General features: G+C 42.9%; 1 protein-coding gene across 3 annotated transcripts in view; it reads right to left on the bottom strand.

The window, feature by feature from the left end:
* Window positions 1-19879, bottom strand: part of inpp5d (inositol polyphosphate-5-phosphatase D) — a 140761-nt gene that overhangs the window by 59971 nt on the left and 60911 nt on the right. For all 3 annotated transcript variants that reach the window (XM_063046063.1, XM_063046062.1, XM_063046064.1), the window contains exons 7-13: window positions 13671-13751; window positions 12437-12514; window positions 12053-12170; window positions 9763-9869; window positions 8641-8743; window positions 2560-2756; window positions 1797-1914 (exon numbers count right to left, since the gene is read on the bottom strand). In XM_063046063.1, the coding sequence (XP_062902133.1) occupies window positions 1797-1914; window positions 2560-2756; window positions 8641-8743; window positions 9763-9869; window positions 12053-12170; window positions 12437-12514; window positions 13671-13751 (802 nt within the window). The remainder of the gene's footprint in view (window positions 1-1796; window positions 1915-2559; window positions 2757-8640; window positions 8744-9762; window positions 9870-12052; window positions 12171-12436; window positions 12515-13670; window positions 13752-19879) is intronic.

The following is a 19879-nucleotide window of genomic DNA, read 5'->3' as shown; positions in this document are numbered from 1 at the left end:
TCCAAATGTAGGTAAATATAAGTATAAATACTGGAACTCCTTAACAGCATTGTGGGATAGACCTCATTGGCTGGCAGGGCCTGAGGGCCTGAGATATGAGGAGAAGTCGGGCAAGCTGACACATTATTCCTCAGAGCGTAGAAGACAGAAAGAGTGACCTTGTCGAGGTGTATAAAATCACAAAGGGCATAGATAGGGTGAATGCATAGTTTATCTTTCAGGGAAAGGGAATGCAAAACTGGAGGGAGTAGATTTAAGATGAGGGGGAAAGATTCATAGGGAACCCGAGGGGCAACTCCTTCATGAAGAGGGTGGTGCAATATAGAATATGCTGCCAGGGGAAGTTACAATAACAACTTTTTAAAGACGTTTGGACAGGTACACGGATAGGAACAGATCTGAGGAATTGGGGTTAAAGGCAAGCGGATGGGACTAACAGATAGACATCTTGGTCAGCATGGAAAAATTGGACTTAAAGGCTTGTTTCCATGCTTAGTATCTCTATAGCCTGCTTACAGCAATCAGCACCATGCTGTTTGCTTTGGAGATTATTAACTCTCCACAGTTTGGAGAAATGCCACTCCTGCTGTCTCTGTAAATTCTCCAAACCTATTGGCAGGATAGCTAATTCAACGTTAGCACCATTCCCGGTGTCAAGGTCTTGATGCCATCCAAGATGCTCTATTGGAAGAAACTACATTTGCCATTACCTGATACTTGATTTCTGAAACAACAGCTCTACTCTGAGCTCTGGCACAGTAAGAGATCTTTAGCATGTTAGAGAAAAGGTTCCAGAGTCTCCCCAAAAATGTAAAAGATCCCCACCAACTGCGGAGCAACAGCATGGACTTGGTGAGCCGAACGGCCTATTTCTGTACTCTATCTCACTACGACTCCATGAACTTAATAGAATCGCTGGCCCATGACTACTCAAAGTGGGGAAGGTTCATTCCAGATGCCATTGAATAATGTTGAAACTTAAACAGGAGACAACACCCTGAATTAACTGCCCACCACCCCCAATCCTACAAACTTCCATGTGCCGCACCTGTGCCAGAGCATATGTATTTCATATAGGACTCTCGGCCAGAACTGGCAGGAGCAAGTCATCCTTGGCCACAAGGATACGCCCCAGAAGAAGGGAGAGCACTAGCTAAACAGATTGCACTGGTTCTAGTGGGGAGTTCACCACCAGTTTCTGAGTGACTGGGGAGCGGGGCAATAACAAATAGTTCTCTCTGGTGATGGCAGCATTTCAAAATGAACCAGAAAAATCTTAAAAATGGTCATCTGAATGCTCTACTTCCAAAAATAATCACAAAAAGAATCAACACATCCCAAAGTTTGTCACAATGAGTGATAGATTAGGTTATATTGACACCTCAAACGAGAGTCCTGATAAAGGGTCTCGGCCTGAAGCATCGCCTGTTTATTTCTTTTCTATAGACACTGCCTGGCAAGCTGAGTTTTCCAGCGTTCTGTGTGTCTTGCCTTATATTGACATCTATTGGTCAGGGCAATCCCAGGCCATGTAAGGAGACAGCGTCCACTTAAACTTAGACAATGGCATGCTGCACTGGGAGTACTGGATCGTGACAGGGCAGTCAGTCACACTCTATACCATCCAGTCCCACAGTGTGAAAGGACAATGTGTGCCCCATTGTACCACTCAGTCCAAATCTAAGGAATTGTTCTGTCTGTCTGAACCAAGCACTTGTGAAGATCCTTTGTGTTTGAAAACAATTCACTGAGTGTGTTCCCCAGCACATACGCCCAGATTTCCATAACATTTGTACCAAGAGCATTGGCTATTCCAGTTTTGACACTGCTTGTAGAAATGTGACTGATCCGATTTTCATGTTCCGGTTTTGCAAGGATAACGATGCGGATATTCCACAAGGTCTGAGTTGCAATCTATGGGGGAGAAGTAGTACAATCAGTCAGATCAGAATTGCATTTCTTGTAGTATAATTTGCTTGTTGTACACAGTGTATTGCTGTCACGGGGTGGGGGAGCTGTGTGGGTAACATTGAAACAGGAGTGGGAGGTACAGTGAGCGCAGTTAATTATTAAACCCGTTGCTTTAATGAGTGAATTTGGACAGAATGATACTTCATAGAATTAGAGGAGGGATTTTTATGCTGCACGTGCATTGATTGCAAGATCCACTATTTTGGCTACTATCGATTAGATCCCATAATCACATTCTAGCACTCTAGCACTGTACAAGCTGAATATTGGGAGTATTGTTATGTGGCAGACCTGTTCTCTGCACCTGCATCAAGAGGCCTGTTTTCATACCAATTGGGTAGGCAGGTCACCTAAAATTTTAGTTTCCAGTTCATACCAGAAGAGGCCCATGAAAGATCGTTAATCTGCTATGTTACCTTGGCCTTTCTCAATAAATGAAACCTGACCTGTTTTGTTCTGCCCTCAGAGCACTCAGGTTCAAGAATTCCCTATGCACACGTGGAAGTTTACAGCGACATAAACTTAACTGGCCACTCTGAAACACTCTCTCCAATCGCCATGGGCTTATATGGAGTTTAATACACTTACATGTTTAAACTTTATATAGGTGATGTCCTTCAGCATGGATTTGAGCAGTTCCACCCATTCCTTCTCTCCCTGCGTATCCTCCTGAGTGCCAATAATGTAAATGTCATGGGGAATGTCGGCGGCTGTGTCATCCCGAGTCTTTCCCTGGCCTCGACACTGGAACCATGATCGTATGTCCGCAGGAGGAGAGGCATTCCCTAAACAACAGATAAATTTTATAGCACCACCTTCAGCCCAAAGAAGCTCCCTTGGCATTTCAAACTGGTCATTATCAGATGAAATGTGTTGACAAGTAACCAAGCTTTCTGAAGGAGGTAGGTTTTACAAGAAGTTTTAAACACACTGTAAGAAGGATGGGGTCACTATGGAGTAGATGCAGAGGAAATTTACCAGGATGTTGCCTGGGATAGAGCATTTCTCTCCCAAGGTTGAACTTGTTTACCTTTGGGATGGAGAAGAATGAGAAGTGATCCGATAAGAGATGTACAAAATTGTAAGGGAGAGATTATAGGAAACATTTCCCTGCAGCAGGGACGTAACAGAGGGGATCAGAGTTGGAGTTTTTCCATCGAGGGTGGTTGGTGTTGCACGTTTAATATTTCAATAATATTTGAGTAATCTTGTATGTACAGCATATTACTTGATAAACACTTGTTAGTTTAAATAATTAATTATGGGTTATATGTAAAAATACGTTAATTGCCTATGTCATCACCCTATCACATGATATGTGCACATCTCACTTCAAGTCAAAGTTACACCCACATTCTTCAGACTCCCATGTTTTCTTTGAGTTAGTTTAATGTTTTGAAGTTACACAACATAACAACTGAAATCTGGAATGCACTGCCTGAGTAAATGATGGAAGCAGGTTATTCCTACAATATTTAACAATATCTTGATGAGCAGTAGAACCGCCAAGCCATAGAAAGCCAGGTGCTGGGATATTGGTTGGGAACATGATGGCTGATGGGCCCTTTTCAATGTTGTGAAGCTTGACAACAGAGAGAGGCGCTGAGAGGATATTCTGAAGCTTTGCGCCTTCTCGGTTGAAGGAACTGAGGAACTCCTCCCCTCAGAAAAAACTGAGGAAGAAGCAGAGTACCGTGGGAATTGTAGGACTGGATGAAGCTGGAGCGATAGACAGACGTGATGTGAATCTTAAAATCAATGACCCAAATAAGTTCTGTAAGCACAAGAATAGGGGAGCAAAGCACACTTCTAAATAACTGACTGGGGTTCGATATTCTTAGGAGCTTTTATCAGCAAGCTCTCAATCACCAGACCCCAGTACCTTATTTACGTACTTATAGAGATACAGCATGGAATAGACCCTTCCAGCCCTTTGAGCCGACTGCCTAGCAACCCCACCCGATTTAATCCTAGTCTGATCATTGGACAATTTACAATGACCAACTAACCTACCAACTGGTACGTCTTTGGAGTGTGGGAGAAAACCAGATCACCCGGAGGAAACCCACATGGTCACAGGGAAAACATACAATCTCCTTATAGACAGCAGGGGAATTGAACCTGGGTCGCTGATACTGTAAAGCGTTGTGCTAACCACTACACTACCCTTTTCTTTGTCTTGCTTCCAGTGAACCTGCATCAAGCCCAGTCAAGCACTGAAACTTATATAACTGCAGGGTTTGGGCTTTCATTTCCCCTCGCCAGTTGTCTGGAGAATTGTGGTGAGCCACCCTGCTGAACAGCCGTAATCTCCGTCATGCTCTCTGCTGAACTTTGTTGAAGCAGAGAGGAAATCAGTCATGTTAAGATAGATTAGTTATGTAGATTGTGGAGGGGTGGCAGATATTAGTAAACCAAATGATTTTTGATTTAATTTTGCTCACATCATACCCTTTTATTTCTGGATTTTTGAACTGCTGGTAACTAGATTCCTAACTGAGCCAGTGAAGTAATGGTCATGTTTCACGGAATGGTCAATTTAACTCAGAGCAAGGACTGGGTTGTTCTAACCATAGCAGAAGGAGAAGGGCAGGACTGCCAGCTCGATATTGCACGACACAAATGCCACAGGGGTGATAGAGGTAGAGGTGGTATTGTGGGGGAGGCGGTGCATTTTTGATCATGGAGGATGTAACCACAATACTGAGAGATGAAATTCTTGGGAGATTGTTAAATGGGAGGCCATATGGGTAGAATTTAGAAACAAGGGGAGAGTCACATTGGTGGAACTATATTTACAGAACCCGCCCCCATTGTCAGCAGGAACTTGAGGAGCAGGTGAGTAGAGAAATTGTAATAATGATTAGGTGGGATTTTTGGGAGATGTAAATTTCCCTTCGTATGGATGAGCCAACCCAGAATGTTAAGAGAATGGACAGGGTGGAATTTGTCCAGAGAAGTTTCCTAAACCTCAGGACCCTAAACAGGAGGGCACAATAATGGAACTCTTCTTAATAGCAGAGGCAGGGCACGTAACTGTAGAGGCAGAGTGGGAGCACTTTGGCTCTGGTGACCTTAACTTTATTACTTTTGAGATAGTTTTGGAAAAGATAGGGCAGGTCCGTGGTTAGGATCTTGAAATGCAGCTGGGCTACTTTTGGGGGAAATCTAGCAGAGATCAATTTGGAGAGACTGTTTGAAAGGAAAAGAAGAAATGGCAGGAAATGGGAGGCTTTTAAGAGTGTGACAGCAAGTACCAAGAAGCGGTATTTTCCCGTTATGGTGAGGGGGAAACCTGGCAAGTATATGGTACCTTAGATGATGAAGGATATTGAGGTTCAGCTCAAGAAAAAGGAAGAATACATTGAGTTTAGGAGGTAGAGATCGAGCAATTTCTTAATAAGTATAAATAGGTTAAGAATATTCTTAAGAGGGAAATCAAGAAGCTTCAGAACTTGGCCTCTGTTCCGCCTTCTGCAACTGGATCTTTGACTTCCTTATCAGAAGATCACAGTCAGTGTGGATTGGTAGTAGCACCTCGCTGACAATCAACACAGCTGCACCTCAGGGCTGTGCGCTTACGCACTGCTCTACTCTTCCTACACTCGTAACATTGCAGCTAGGCACAGCTCAAGTGCCATCTAGACATTTAACAATGACGCCACTGCTGTGAGCAGAATCTTAGAGAGAGCGATGAAGAGGCGTACAGGAATGAGACAGATCGGCTGCTTGAGCGACGGTGCAACACACAACATCAGCCACTGACTGTGGACGTCAGGAGAACACACAGCAGTCCTCATTGAGGGGTCAGGGGTGGAAAGGGTGAGCAACTCCAAGTTCCTGAGCCTCAACATCTCACTGGATCTGCCTGGACCCAACAGACTGATACAATCACAAGGAAGGCACGCCAGCGCCTCTACTCCGTTAGAGTTGGAGGAGATTTGGTATGTCACCAAAGACTCCTGAAAACTTCTACCGATGTATGGTGGAGAGCCTTCTTGCATCACAGTCTGGTATGGAGACCACCCTCTCCAACCCCAATGCACAGAATTGCAACAGGCTGCAGAAGGCTGTAGACTGAGCCAGTTCATCAAAGTCATAACCCTCCCTGCCAACGAGGACATCTTAACAATGCACTGCCTCGAGAAGGCAGCATCCATTACTAAGGGCCCTCACCATCCGGGAAACAATCTCTTCGCATTACTACTACTGAGGAGGAGGTACAGGAGTCTGAAGACCCACACTCAATGCCTTAAAAACAGCTTCTTCCTCTCCACCATCAGTTTACTGAACAGTCTGTGAACCAATCAGCACTACTTAATTTTTCACCTTTTGTACCACTTTTTTAATAATTCACCGTACTGTACTGCTGCTGCTACACAGTAAATTTCCTAATATATGGCATGATAATAAATCTGGTTCTGATGAGGACAAAGAAAGGGCATGGGACGGAAATGACAAGTAACGTTAAGGAAAACACAAGAAGTTCTATAGCTATGTTAAGAGTAAAAGTGTTGCTAGGGGACAGTAGGGATCAGCAGGACTGCCTATGTTTTGAGCCGTGGAAAATGGGTGGGATTTTTAAATTTCTCCTGTGTCTACTGAGAAAATCATGATTGCTCAAGAGATAATGGATTCAAATGGAAGTGCTTTGGAAGATATTTACATATATTACTAGGGAGGAGGTACTTGCTGCTTTAAGTTGGACAAAACCTCAGGGCCCGACCAAGTGCACTCTCAGACTTTGTGAGAGGTGAGAAAGGAAATTGCAGTAGATGTTATGGAAATATTTACTTAATCATTAGCTGCTGGTGAAGTTCCTGAAACGGGAAAATAACTGAAGTTGTTCCATTGTTTAAAAAGGGTAGCAAAGACCAGCCAGGGAAATAGTGGTCTGTCAGCCTGACATCAGTAGTGGGGAAATTACTGGAGGGAATTCTGGAGACCAGGAACTACCAACATTTGGACAGATAAACCTTTTAATGTTCCTTGGAAAAAAAAACTCTGAAAGATTTGACAAACATGACTTCCCATGCTTTGTGCTTCCCATGGAATCCAGGGAGAGCTGGCCAGGTGAGTTTAAAATTGGCTTGGAGGCATGAAGCAGAAGGTGGTGCTTCAAGGTTGCTTCATTAGCAAATGGAGTAGAGTGTCACAGGGGTCAGTGTCGGGACCTCTGCTTTTTGTTATTTAATAAATGATTTGAATGAGAATGCACAAAGCTTGATCAGCAAGAATGCCGATGACACAAAATTAGTTGGCATTATTGATGATGAAAAAGGTTGTCATAGATTAAAGGGGGTTCTTGACTAGTTAGGAAAGTGAGTTGAAGAGAGATAAATACACTCTGTAGACACTTTATTAGGTACTGTACACCTGCTCATTAATGCAAATATCTAATCAATCAATCAATCAATCATGTTGCAGCAACTCAATGCATAAAAGCAAATGTGCAGTTGCTGGAGAACACAATTGAGAACCAAAGAGCAAGCTTGCCGTATTGTAGGGAAATGAGGAATTGTTGTGTTCTGTGTTTTAAAGAGATGTGGCTTACTCGGAGTATGCCAGCTAGGGCAATCAGACCTGAAGGCTTCTCAATACACAGGACAGACCAAACTGCTGATTCAGAAAAAGCAAAAGCTAGGGGTGTGTGTTTCATGATGAACAGACTGTGCAATAAGGGCTATCTGTTTATATGTCTCTGAGGCTATAGTGAGAGTATCAGAATCAGGTTTATTATGTTGATACTTGCTGTAAAATTTGTTGCTTTGAGGCAGTACAGTGCAATATATTAAAATAAAGAAAATAAAGTTACGATACAAAATATAAAACAAATATGTAGTGCAAAAAGAGCAAAATAGTGAAGTAGTGTTCATAGGTTCAGAAATCTGATGGCAGAAGGGAAGAAGCTGTTCTTAAAACATTGAGTGTAGCGTGTGGCTTTAGGCTTCTGTACCTCCTCCGTGATGGCTGCAATGGTCTGGATGGTTGGGGTCCTTAATGATGGATGCCACCTTTTTGAGGTGTCACCTTTTGAAGGTGTCCATGATGATGAGAAGACATGTGCCCACGATCTGGTTTGTAACCCTTTGCAGCTTTTTCCAATCCTGTGCATTGGCATGGTGGCGATGCAACCAGTCAGAATGCTCTCCAGGGTACAATCGCAGAAACTTGCAGGAGTCTTTGGGGACATAACTAATCTCCTCAAACTCCTAATTAAATATAGCCGCTGGCGTACCTTCTTCATAATTGCATCAACATGTTTGGCCCAGGATAGATTTTCAGAGACGTTGACATCCAGAAATTAAAAAATGTTCATCCTTTCCAGTGCCGGCTCCTTAATGAGGACTGGTATGAGTTCCCCTGATCTGCTTTTCCTGAAGTCCACAATCAATTCCTTGGTCTTACTGATGTGGAATGCAAGGTTGTCAGTGTAATAACAGACATTATTTTAAATTACAAAACTTTTAAATGCTTTTCCTAAATTCAAAAGAAGTTAATGTATGCTATACAGGACAACAGTGAGCTGGGAGATGCGTTATGCAGGACTCAAGATAACAGAAATTGTCACACTAATTAAATGAGGTACAAGATTGTTTAACAAATTGCTGAACTGACTCCCAAGGGCTGTCTTGTATTAGGAAACAGTTTGTCTCAGGTGGGTCTTACCCATGTTCCATGTTCCGATGAAGATGTTGATCATGTCTGGTTCTGGAAAATCCGAATGTTTATTTTTCATCAGTTGCAGAAGCTGGCAGAATCCTTCCCGCTTCTGGTAACAGAAAGACGAAGGTAAGCACAAAATGACAGGTGTAACCCTAAATGCTCTGCTCAGACTTTCCGAGTCCATAGAGGGCAAATCAACCATCACGCAAGGACTACTGAAGGTGCCAAAGAAAGATTATTTGTTTCTCTATTTGTTCTTTCCCCAGAGCAATAATAGGATCAGGTGCCAGCTTGCACAAACAATTTTTCACTGCCCACACTCACCTCACCTCCCACTCCAGTTCTTCCGCACATTGAACTTGCTATCCAGCTTGTGCTTTTTCCAGTCAGTGGCATTCTTGCTCATCCATGTTTGATATACTCAACTCTTCTTCAGGAGTACAGTTAGCATCTAAAGCTCACTGATAAAATGTGGAGGGCTATGGTCCATGTTCTGCACTATATCAGTTTTCTGATTGTTAACACAGTTCCACACTAACATGAGGCAAGAAGCTGTAGACTGTATAAGAGTGAGCCTAAACTATACATAACTAATGCAGTATCTGAGATGGATATCCTGCTCAAAATTCATCCAATTGTGCCCTTTGATAAGAGAACAAGTTTACCACACAGACAAATATGCTAAGCTAACGAAGAGCAACTAAGTTATGGTGTTATAAGGTGAGGATGGAGAGGATGGGAAGCAAAGTATTTAAGGAAACAGCTCTGGGGGGATAGATCTAGGTTATTAAAATCATGACATATTGTATATACTGATCTTGAGAGAAAGGGTGAAGAGATGTTTTGAGCTCAGTTTTAGCAGTGGGGCTCTTCACAATCGCATGGTGTTTTCAGATCCTGGGTCAGTCGAGTTGGAACAATCTTTAATTGAGTTGGGAATGTGTTAGGCAGAATACTGAGTTGAGAGTGCATTGCACAGCATGAGAGGGCTGTGAATCTCTTAGGATAACAGAGCTGGTGATATTGATGCAGCAGCATCTATTATTCATCAAAGCTGTGATAAAGGTGGACTGGGATGGTTGGGGTGAGAAACACACAGACCGCAGTGCAGTGCCTATAACAAACCTTGGAGTCCGTGAAGACATACTCCTTCCGTTGTGTCTTCTTCATCTCGGAATCAATGACGATCACCAACTTGTTGTGGAACTTCTGTGATTTGATTAACTGCAAAACTGAAACAAGTCGCTCCCATAAGAGACTAGATAGTCAATCACTCAGTTCATTACCTTCGAGAGTTATCAAAGGCTGGCGGGAAGCTGGCTGGAACAGACCTGCTCAACTGGTATATTTTGCGTCACTAGATACATCATTAGAATATTGTTGAAACAAGAATAAGGACAATATCAGTAATGAAATGACAAAGGGTTCTCAGACAGTTGTGGGGGGGGGGGAAAGGGAGTGAGTCAGAACAATAGCAATATCCTAGATACTAAAATTGTTATTAACAACATAGTACCCCAAAACAGCGCAGGGACCCAGCACAGCCAGAAGGCCCCAATAACTCCACAGATGTACCAGGGTAGCTGGGGTGAACATATAGATATGATTAGACAATCCCAACATGTACTGAAGTGACCTGTCCCATCAGCTGCTGCAGTACACCAGCATTCTTGCCTATGGATGATAAAGTTGTGGTTTAGAAATTATATGGCACTGGGAGGATTGTGTTATTGGTAGTGTATAATGTGCCAACAGATGTTTGCCTATTTCATGGGCATTTTGTGGAAAACTCTATGGATCAGGTGGTACATTTCAAGCAAGAGCCTGCAAAGGTAAACAGGAAAGTCATGAATGCGGATGCAAGTAGCTGGAGAGGGAGGATAATTGCTTTGGGTAGGAGCTGGATGATATGGTTTAGAAGGGACTGAATCATGGGGAGAGGTCGCTCATTGGTTGCTGGGGATTGTGGATGGTGGTGGATCAAACCAATGATTTGGTAGGGTTGATGGTCAAGCCTTGACGAGAGTTGGCCTAGTGATCTGGGAGAGGAGCACAGCCGGATCAGGGTGTAGGTAAAGTTTGCAATCAATGAGGGTTATGGAGAGGTCAAGTGATTGCTGGCACTGGGGTGGAGAGGGGGAGGTTGCAGCAGCCACTGAGGGTGACGCTACAGTTCAGAGGAACTTAGAGGAACAGCCTCAAGTGTGTGGAGATCATCTCAAGTTGTGAAGATTGGGTGGAGCATTTTCTATTTTACTTAAATATCAGACTCCATGTACTGGGACCCCCACTTAGTCCGGTTCACTCTAAGTAGAGCTGATCCACCATTCTCAAGAGCAGTGGGGGCTCATTTCTGCATGAGTGACTCATGCCATTCATGTAGATGTGAACCATAATCACAGGAAGTCTTCATGCATTTTACCTTCAATTTAAATTGCATTGTGTATCACACACGAGCATTGCAAAGCATTTCTAGACATGAGTAAGACTTGGACCGATGACTCAGACAGTGCAACGATGAGACAGGGCTCCACTGGAGGTGCCTTTTCTGGGGTGGCAAGTTAAACTGAGCTGTTCTTGACATTATTCAATGGGGACTATTTCCAAGTGTTTTGGGAAGCACCTATCCATCACACAAGATCTACAAATGTCATTATCATAATCCAGTCCACGGGACTGCCCTTTGCAATAGCTAGCTTCCGTGCTTTCAAGGTTATAAAGTGACCATGTGCTTCACTGGTGATTATGAATGTCACAAGGGCATGCAAAATACCAGCTAAACCATTCTTGCTAATCAAGGGGTATCAGTACCTAAGGATATTTGGTAGTAACCAACAGGTCCTGGTGGAAAAGTCAAAATCCCATGAAGAGGAACTGAAATTAGCTAACACACAGTGACAAATCTACACATCTCAGCACCGCACAGAAACCAAGCTCCCCTCCATGGACTCAGTCTACACTCCTCAAACCCTCAGTAAAGCAGCTAGCATAATCAAAGACCTCACCCACCCCAGACATTCCTCTTCCTTCCCTCTACCATCAGTCAGAAGATACAAAAGCCCGAAAGCATGTATCACTTTGCTGAAAGGTAGATTGACCCTACTGTTGAATGCTTCTCTAGGATGACAAGATTGCCTCTTGGCCTCACAATCTACCTCATCGTGATCTTGAACATTGTTGTCCACCTGCACTGCACTTTCTCTGTAGCTGTGATTCTTTATTCTGCATTATGCTATTGTTTTACTTTGTACTACCTCAATGTAATGAGTTGATCTGTATGAACAGTATGCAAGTCAAGCGTTTCACTGTATCTCAGTAGATATGACAATAATAAACCAATTCCTATTCCAGAAGAGAGAGAAATAGGCAATTTAGCACACTGCCGGCTACATTACAAATTGATCAGCGTTCTTACTTTTGTTATGACTGTAAAACTTATCCTCATCCTTTGATTTCTTGACGATTAGTTTCCCATGCTCTACGTCCACTTGCAAATGAAGTTTCATCAATATTCCAAAACTTTCCGATTTCACCTGAAAAATAAAACGATGTCATGCATAGCAGTAAATATAAAGCAGTTAGGGGCTCCTTGCTCCACTCCTCAGTTGAGCTCCAACTGATTACAAGTTACTCAAAGAGAAAAGGTGAAAAAGCAGAGGATAGAGTTTAAGCAGAGGATCAAGGGAGGTTCAAATGGTAAGGATATCAAAGAGGAGCTCTGGACATAGGACAGACCATGCAAGCTCCCTGCATCGGAACAAGAACTTTGTGAATGTTACTGAAAAATTAAATCACCCACCTCAAAAATCACTGGCGATATTTGTGACTGCTGGTCTTCAACATCTGTGTCTGGAGTCTCCGGTTCATAATCCTTCACCTGTGCAAGGGGGATTAGCAACAGAATGGGACATAAGTGAGCTGATCAGCATGCTTCCCACCCATTCTTTCTCCTGCCAGGTTTCTGAATTTTGATGGGCACATAGGCTACATCAACTCTGATAGCCGAGGAATATTAGGAAGTGGTCATGTCACTCAGATTCCTACACCAATAATCTACAGACCAAATTACTAGTCCATGAAGCAAAGAGATGCAAATAAAAAATAGAAAATGTTAGGGACAATTAGTGAACACCAAATCTCATAAACCAGGGGTGTTCTCTGCTTTGTCTGGATCTGTTGTCTTTTTATGGCCTCAGCAGTTGGGACATTACTGTTGAACTTGTCCACCCTGAGCCAACTTGCATTGTCTTCTTTTGAAAATGTTTCTTGTTTAGTTACTCGATAAGGGATTGTGTTAAAATTAAAAGGAGGCATCAAAAGCTATTACGATAGGAACAGTCAATCCTATAGATACTCGTCAGGACAGATAGCATGAGAGCATTGGGCAGATTGTTGGTTCAAATTTCAGCATTGGCAGTCTATTGTGTTGCAAAGGTGTGGAGCATTGGATCATTCCTGAAACAAAGGGTGTAGCGGTAAGCAAAAGATTTTACAGTACCAGCGACCCGGGTTCAATTCCCACCACTGTCTGTAAAGAGCTTGTACGTTCTCCCTGTGACCACGTGGGTTTCCTCCGGGTGATCTGGTTTCCTCCCACAGTCCAAAGATGGGCCAGTTAGTAGGTTAATTGGTCATTGTAAATTGGCCTGTGGTTAAGCTAGGATGAAAATTTGGGGTTGCTAGGTGGTGTGGCTTGAAGGGCCAACAGGACCTTCTCTGTGCTGGTTTTCAACCAATGAATAATTGTACTTTCCATGGAAATGTAGGAAATAATTTCACTACTGAGAAACCAAGGTTCATACGATGCAGTATAAGCTTCGAACAGAAGCTCACTCATCAGCTCATTCAAGGTGAGGACTATAGAAAGTGAGACCTTTACATTCACTAAACAAAAGTGCCTGCTTACGTATCAGAAAAGAGCATTGTTTTAAACCAAAAGAAGTGGCAATCACTTCTGAAGAGTAGCCTTGAGCAGAATTACTGTGAGGGTCAATGTCCCACAATAAACATGATGTTATTCAGTATCAGGTTACCTGGTTTTCCATGGATAAGAGCATTCTATTTAGCTCTGCAGCCGCAGAAAGCAGTTTTCTGATATTGTCTTCTGCAGCGATCTACAAATAATCATATCGATAATTAATTATTAGTTTTCGTCTCCCATCGATCCAAAATGGTATTACATTTGTTAGATTTTTCACTCAATTTGCAAAATGAGCCAAAGATGAATCCGACAGAGTTAAAGTGACCATCTAACCTGACTATATCTCTCTCTCCATTGCCCCCCACAAAGAATGGATACCCATAAGCAAATGCAGAAAAAAAGTAAATTCCCAGAAAACATTGAAATGACCTCCAGTGGATCAGAAGATTTCTGACTGCAAAGTGAATTTGTGTGCAATCAGCTAATCGTCTGAGATGTGGGAAATCCCACCGCTGTCTGTAAGGAGTTTGCACGCTGTCCCCATGACCACGTGGGTTTCCTCTGCGGGCTCCAGTTTCCTCCCACAGTTCAAAGGTGAACCGATTGGTAGGTTAAATGGTTATTGTAAATTGAACCACAGTTAGGCTAGGATTAATTCGGGGGAAATTGCTGGGCGGCGTGGCTTGAAGGGCTTGAAGGGCCTATTCCGTGCTGTATCTCGATCAAGGAAATAAACAAACAGTCAAACAGACAGAAACTACCTCACTGCAAAGTGAGACAACCCTCAAATACCGACTTGGGCATCTGTCCAAGTGAGGGATGGAACATTGCTCATCCAAGAAATGGATGCCCCTCAAAATGACAATAAGGAGAGTCTATTTGCCTAAATCTTCACAGTGGACGTTTTACCATTGGCCTTGGAGATAAAAAACAAAATATACTGTTGAGCCCTGAAGCTGCCTACAGTGCAAGCTGTCTGCCACTGTCAGGGCAGTGTCCCCCAGAGACAAACCCAGTAGATGTAAATTAACCTCAGTGAAAGGAAGCCTTTATGGGACTGTGCAAGCATTCTCCTGGCTGTCAGGTTAGGTTTGAGACATCCCATTTCACTATATCTCACACACAGGAGTTTTCCCTGATGACCTGGTGGATACTTACCTATCAGCCAACATCATTAATCAGACTGTCTCAGAAGTTAGCCTGTACCATTGATCCTATACAGAGGAGGTTGTTGCATGGTACTCTACCATTTGTTTTGACTGTAAGCTACCTACATTAAAACCAAAACTCCACTAAGAGTGTTGATGTACCATGAGGTGATGGAGAATTTCTTTGCCATATTGTAATTTTTTTTTTGCCTGGGGAAGGTCCAGAAACAGCACTTTGCCCTGATGGTTAGTGGTAAGTGCACCATTTCTGTGCTGAATGTGGTTACTTCACCCAACAAGTTTCAGCCATTCTACTCTTCTTTTGATTCATTGTCCAGACTTCACTGGGTTTGTTGAAAGGGGCTGAAAGTATTCAGGCACTCACTAGTGAGTGGAGGGAGGGCAGAGCCAGGGTTCCCTCTCCCATCCCCCTCTGCCATACATGGCTCCTCTGTAGACAGAGTTATGTGCACCAAGTTCCTGGGAGCTCACATCATGGATGACCTCACCTGGTTCCCTCAATATCACCTCCCTGAATTAGGCGACACAGCATCGCCTCCATGTCCTGAGGAGATTGAGACAAACAAGGATGTCCCCTCCCATCCTAACGGAATTTTACAGGAGCACCATGACAGCGGCCTGACAAGCTGCATCTGGGTTGGGAACAGCATAGCATGGGACCGGAAGTCCCTACAAAGGACTGTGAGAAGGTCTGCAAGGATCATACGGGTCTCCCTACCTTCAATCAGGGTCATTAATCGTGAGTACTGCATCTGCAGGGCCCTTAGTATTATCCAGGATCCCACCCATCCATCCAGCATTCTCTCTGACATCCTACCATCAGGCAGGAGACTCTGATGCATAAACGCAAGAACGGTCAGGATGAGAAACAGCTTCTTCCCTCAGGCCATTAGGCTTCTGAACTCCCTGCTACATTGTATTTGGAGTGTCACTGGATAATTTGTACTGTACCCTACAATATTTCATTTATGCACGTTACTTTGTTCATCTACGCATAGTTCATTTGTAGATTTAAGTCTTACTTCTTTCCCAAGTTCTTGTGTGTTATATGTGTGTTATTTTGTCTCGTTTGGTGATATACATGTATATAGTTAAATGGCAATTAACTTGATTTGACTTGACTTGAGTGACCTTTAATCTATAAAAGACCAAAAAGGTCATGGATAAGGAAGAGTATTAAGCTTCTTTACAAGGTAGGGAAGTGCAGAACTAGAGAACAGAGGCAAAGGTGAGAGAGGAGAAATGCAAAGCAAACTTGATGGGTAGTTTTTTTCCCCCACACAGAGGATGGTAATTGTCTTGAACGAGCTGTCAGAGGCAGATATAATTACTACAGTTGAAAGACATTCAGACAGGTACTTGGGCAGGGAAAGGATAGAGAGATACGGGCATAATGCAAATGGAATTAGTGTGGATTAACATTACAGTCAACATGGATGAAATGGGCCAAGAGGGCCCGTTTCTGTGCTGTAGGTTTCTATGTTTCTAAGTAGTATCCCTGGTAGTCACGTGTCAGGTCAAAACATCACTGCTCTGAAAGGTAGAAAGATGAAATATTTTATCAATAATATCTATTAATTATAGCACTGTTAATATAGAAAAGCCATTGTAGGATGCTTTGTGGATGAGTTGACAACAAATAAAAATGGTGACAAATTGCATTAGGAAATGGAAAACTGACTGGTTGGTCAAAAGAGATGGGTTTTGGAAAAGGAGATTGAGATACAGGGAAGCTAAAGAGGGAATTCTAGAGCTTAAAACGTTGATAGCTGAAATCTCGGTCATCAAATGTGAAGTTACTAAAATTGGGAATGTTTGAGAGTAAGACGTAGAAATGCTAAGAGTAACCCTTTATAATCTGAAGGAGTGTGTAAGAGAAGCAGAAGGAGCTGTGTGAGACTCATTCAGAAAGGCCAAGACTTCCCCTGTGCTATTTTTACTGAGCTTTACAGTAGTTGCTGTGCATCAAAGGAGAACAATGTGCAAAACTCGTTTACAACCAAGCTTCAGCAAGATTAAATGTGAGATTAGCGTTTCTTTCAAAAGAAGGCTGATTTGAAGTCAGCCGCAGCAGGAAACACTGTTTGATGCTGCAGATCACATCGCTGTACAATCTGAAGTAAAGCAGCGGCAAACCAAATGGGAATTGGACTTCAGGTTCTGAGGAAAGTGCAAGAAATTTCTGATAAGAGGTCATAGAGCAGAAATGTTTACCCTGACTTCCACTCCATAGGTGCTGCCTGACCTGTAGAAAATTTACAGCACTTCCCCTAATTACTTAAGGAAGTTTCATCAGTTCACTTTGGTAAAGAGATTTTGACCTAAACTGACTAAAAGATTCTTAAAGGAATCAATAACACCAGTACTGCCAAACTATACACTGTGCTGCAGAGTTAACCTGTGCACATTTAATTTAGGAAATGTTCAAAGGTTTTTTATTAATGATGGGGGAGGAGGGGGTTAAATAAACTTAGAGAAGAAAGGAAGCTGGGGGTTGGGAGGAGGAGTTGGTGGTTAGGAGAGGTGTCTAAATGCTTGATGATAAAAAACGGGTTTTTGTGTCATTTCTAAAGGCAAAAGAAGAGACAGTGCAGATAGCACATTCCTAGCTTTTAATAGTGTGAAAAAAGGATGTGCCCCAAATTATAGGAGCTTGATTTTAGAATATGGGATGAGAGAGACAGATGGTGGGGGGGGGGGGGAAGCAGGAGAGGAGATGTGGGGGGTGGGGAAGGGTGAGGGGTTATGGGGGAGGGGAAGAGGAGAGGGCGGAGGGCAAAAGGTGGAGTAGAGAGTGCAGAGGGATGGTGGAGGGGGGACTGGTGAAGGGGGACCCTATAAGACTGTGTCCAACTCTTGAGTATATACAAATGCAGAAAAGTCCATTTAAGATTTCCCCTATCTCTTATGGCTCATGCATAAGTGACCACGCTGATCTTCAAGTTGACCTATTTTGACCCTTGCTCTTAATATATCCACAGAAGTCCTTCCACCTTGTCAGCCAGAGCAACCACTTGCCTTTTTTTTAGCCCTTCTGATTGCTCCCTTGTGTCCTCTTGCATTTCTTATACTCGGGTACCTCACTTGTTCCTGGCTGCCTTGACCTGCTAAACACCTTCTTCTTAACCATATCCCTCAGAAACCAAGGTTCCCTTAGCCTGTAAGCCTTGTCTTTTAATCTAACATGAACATACAAACTCTGTCCTCTCAAATTTTCACTTTTGAAGATCTTCCACTTACCAAGCATCCTTTTGCGAGAAAACAACTTATCCCAATCCTCACCTGCCAGTTCCTTTCTGATGCCATTCTCCACTTTAGAATCTCAACCTAAGGTCCAATCCTATTCTTCTTCATAATGATCGAAAAACTAGTGGAATTATGATCACTAAATCCAAAGTGCTCCCCTACACACACTTCTGTCACCTACTCTCGTTCCTAGATAGGAGATCTGATATTGCATTCTCTCTAGTTGTGACCTCTATACAGTGATTAAAGAAACGCTCTTGAACTGGTTCAGATCAGTCATTATCCCATTGAGTGCTGGAACAAGCTTGAGGGGCCCTAGTGGCCTGCCACCACTCCTGCTTTCTTGTGGTTTTATGTTGTAGACTGTTCATGTCGAATTTTTCTGTCAAATGCAGGCAAGTTTATCGGGCCCAAATGTACGATATATGTTTCCAGAAATTCTTCTGTTGACAGAGCTGGTGCCCATGAAAACAACAGAAAATGTGGCTTTATAGGGTAGTTTGAGACGCTACCATGTGACATTGCTGCAGAATGCAAGTCCTGGCATGTCCCAGCAGAGGTCTCAGGGCTCTCAATCCCCCTGGTAAATGAGTTAAACAAACATGAACACCTGCCCTACAAGGATGACAAGGAAGAAAAACAGTTTCTGCAGAACCTATCTGGCCCACAGTTTTAGAACACTGCTTCACTAGAAACAGAAGCAGAAGTAGAGCTGTCAGCCCCTCATTTCTGCTCTGTCATTCAGTAAGATTATGGCTGATCTTTTCCCTCAGTGCAACTTGCTTATTATGCCTTGATTCCATTCATACTCAAAACTCTATCAATCGCGCTCTTGAATAAGTCAGTCACTGAGTCTCCACAGTCCTCGTGGATGGAAAATTAACCCCTGAGTGAAGAGATTTTTTCCCATGGACAACTCCTAATTTGTGACTATGTCTCTAGATTCTAGACATCCCTGCCAAGGAAAGCATAAACTGCATGTCCCCACTATCAGGCTTCTTGAGAATGATTATATCACAATGAGATAACCTTTTATTTTCATCCTGAACAGTAGTGACTCTCAGCAGATCTAGTCATTACATCAATTGTAACTGTTATTGTGTTAACCAGTACTACCTCAATCTACTTATGTTTTGAAATGATTTTTATGAACAAAGAAAGTTTTTTAAAACTGTATCTCAGGTCATGTGACAACAATAAACCAATCAACATTCTGGAGAATATTTTCTCCTGATATGACATTTCTGCCATTCCAGGAATCAACCTGATTATACTTAGCTGGTCTTATTTAGGCAGAACCATTCTATTCTCTCTGTTCCAAAAGCAAACTCCCTCTAAAATTGGAGCAAGATATCTCTATTCCTGTATTCAAATCTTCCAGCAGTAAAATGCCTTCCCAATTCTTGCTGTTTCTGTGTGTTAAAGCAAACTCTAAATCCAATCTTCAAAATCTCACAAAAAATCATTAAATCTCCCAGCATCATCCTAAAGTGAGTCTAAATTAACAAATTATTTTGAAGTGCTGTTGAGGGGCAGTACAGCAGCACGGCGCTTTACAGTGCGGGCGTCCTCGGGTTCAATTCCTGCCACTGTCTGTAAGGAGTTTGTACGCTCTCCCCGTGACCACGTGGCTTTCCTCTGAATGCTCCGGTTTCCTCCCACAGTCCAAAGACATAGCAATTACAGGTTAATTGGTCATTGTAAATTGCCCCATGATTAGGCTAGGACTAAATAGGACGATTGCAAGGCAGCGTGGCTCGAAGGCTGTATCTCAATAAATAAATACTCAGAGCAGTAGTCACTCAGCAACCCCCCCGCCCCCCACCACCACTTTTTGCTAGTATCGGGAGAAGATTCACTCAATCAGTACAAGTGTTCTGGGAGCTCAGTAGAAAGCTCCACCAAA

Source organism: Mobula hypostoma, chromosome 4 (assembly GCF_963921235.1).
Source record: "Mobula hypostoma chromosome 4, sMobHyp1.1, whole genome shotgun sequence".
NCBI lineage: Eukaryota > Metazoa > Chordata > Chondrichthyes > Myliobatiformes > Myliobatidae > Mobula > Mobula hypostoma.
Note: the sequence above shows the minus strand (reverse complement) of the source record. Positions and strands in the feature narration are given on the sequence as shown.